The 2216-nt window shown below is 64.1% G+C and overlaps 1 protein-coding gene across 1 annotated transcript; it reads right to left on the bottom strand.

Moving 5' to 3' along the window:
• Positions 1–491: 491 nt before the first annotated feature.
• On the bottom strand, positions 492–1572 carry LOC148050782 (E3 ubiquitin-protein ligase Topors-like). The gene has a single exon (XM_087740410.1). The coding sequence runs from the start codon at positions 1494–1496 to the stop codon at positions 492–494; it is 1005 nt and encodes a 334-aa protein (XP_087596536.1). The 5' UTR covers positions 1497–1572.
• Between the last annotated feature and the right edge of the window lie 644 nt (positions 1573–2216).

Raw genomic sequence — 2216 nt, 5'->3', positions numbered from 1 at the left:
GGTGCTCAGATCAGCACAGAGGCCCTTCAGGTCCACAGGGCGAGGCCCCACGGCGCTCGAATCAGGGGAAAGGGCCCCTGCAAGAGCACAGGGCCAGGCACCATGGCACCTTGTCGAAGGGAAAGGGGCCCTGCAAGAGCAGAAGGCCAAGATCCACGGCGCTGTGCTCTGGGGAGAGATGCACCCAGAGAGCACAGGTCCAGCCCCATGACAGCCAAAGCAGGGCAACGAGAAGCCCCGTGGGGCCCTGCTGAGGACAAGGAGAGCAAACGGTGGGCACAGCCCCAGGAAAAGGGGGAGAAAGCAGCACGGGTGGCGACAGCAAAGCCACCTGCACTGCTGGCAACACCGAGACTTGTTCTGCAGTTTTCAGGCCTTTATTTTCTTTTACTGCCTGACAGTTAGACTTAGAGGGTCAGGAGCCCTTGAGGGCCGGTGCATGCCCCAGCTGCTGGCCCGGCCCTGGTTTCGGCAACACCTGGGGCTGCCTTCTAGTGCTGCCGGCGGGGTGGCCTCTTCTTGGCTGGAGAAGAGGCCTCGGGGCTGCCGGCCCTTCTCTTCGGGGGTTGCCGTGGCCCCCCAGGGGAGCATTCCCTGCCCCGGCTGGAGGCAGATGGAGGTGCCACAGCCTCCTCGGGCTCCTCCTGGGGCTCTTCATGCTCCCCGGGGAGAGGAACGGGGGCAGAGGGAGGGCTGCCGGGACCCCCATGAAGGGCAGCTGCTGAGGTGCTGGGGAGCTCGTCCGTGTTGGTTCCCTCAGAGCTGCTGGAGGGGGTCGGGCCAGGTGTGGGAGACCCTCCTCGGGAGGCCGTGGGGCCTGGGGCAGGCGCAGGGCTGCCCTCCCGGCCCCCACCAGCATGGCCGTCCTCCAGGCCCAGCAGACGGCGAGCCTCCCTGCTGCACCGTTGCAGGGCGACAACAATGAGCTGGTGCACAAATGTCGCCGCATGGTTTTGGAGGAAGGCCGCCAGCAGCTGGACCAGGAGATCTTCATCCAGGCCGAAGAGGATCAGGAGGGGCATGATGATGTCCTCCACTATGGCTGCCCGCGAACGCTGGTTGCCAAAGATCGCTCGCAGCTCCTGACGCACCCACGTCAGAAGGGGCTGGAGGAGAGCTGGGTGGTCCTGGAAAAGGGATGCCCAGGTGCTGGGCTGGAGGCCGCCCAGAGGAGCCCTGGGCATCATCCCCACAGGCTGTGGTTCTGTTGCTGCAGGGCTGCGGGCAGCTGCACGGCCAGGAGCGCCTCGTGCCTGGCGGCTGACGACTGCTGATGCCGCAGATGGTGTGATGACATGCTCCCCAAAGTCATCGTCTGCCCACACCGAGTGCATGATGGAGAGGATCCTCCTCTTGCAGAGGGGGCACTCAGGCTTGCTCTCAGCCCACCGCAGGATGCACGGGTAGCAGAACTGGTGAAGGCATGGTGTCACGTAGCTGGCCTCCTCCCAGCTGTCCAGGCAGATGGGACAGCGGTCCTCCAGCTCTGTGGCCATGTTCTCCACTCGCTGCGGTGGGCTGGGGGGAGCTGGGGATGTTGAGCTGCTCCCTCTCACCAGAGCTGCAGCAGCAGGTGTTGCACTAGAAAGGGAAGAGAGGCCACCATCATTGGCTGGTCCAGGGAGAGGTGGAAGAAATGCCCAGGTCCCTCAAGAAGGAAACCCTCCCAGCTCCCCCGGGGGAGATGTCCCCGCACAGCTCACCTCTGCTGCTGCGAGCGCGCCTCCTGGGAGTCCCGGCTGCCTGAGCCTGTCAGGGCAGGGGAAAATCGTCTGATGGCTCTGGGGTTGGGCACTGAGAGCTGCAAGAAACAACTCCCCGAGCACAACACCAGCACCAAAGGCCTCGCTCAACACTCCACACCTCGCGAACTCGCTCAGCTGGAGTGCGGGCACGAGCTGGCTGGGTGAGACTCGGTGCCCGAATATAAGCAGTGAGGGACGCCTGGTCACAATCCGTTGCTCAGGGATGTCATAGTCCATCGCTAGGTGACGTCACAGTCCATCGCTTGGGGACATCACGACGGGCCATCCTTGCCCGTCACACTCACCCCGGCAGCACTGCAGCCCCAGCACATGCATCTGGGGTTACAGCAGCGCCACTGCCCACTCCATCCCCCCATCTCTTGTCTTGTGCTTGGCATCAGTGTTTCACGCCAGTCATTGAGGCCTCAGCCATGGCTTCCCAGGGCCCCATCAGGTCACTCTGGCCATGGC

Source organism: Nipponia nippon, unplaced genomic scaffold, assembly GCF_047370975.1.
Source record: "Nipponia nippon isolate SJK-2023a ecotype South Korea unplaced genomic scaffold, ASM4737097v1 scaffold_7, whole genome shotgun sequence".
NCBI lineage: Eukaryota > Metazoa > Chordata > Aves > Pelecaniformes > Threskiornithidae > Nipponia > Nipponia nippon.
This window is presented reverse-complemented; position numbering and strand designations above follow the sequence as displayed.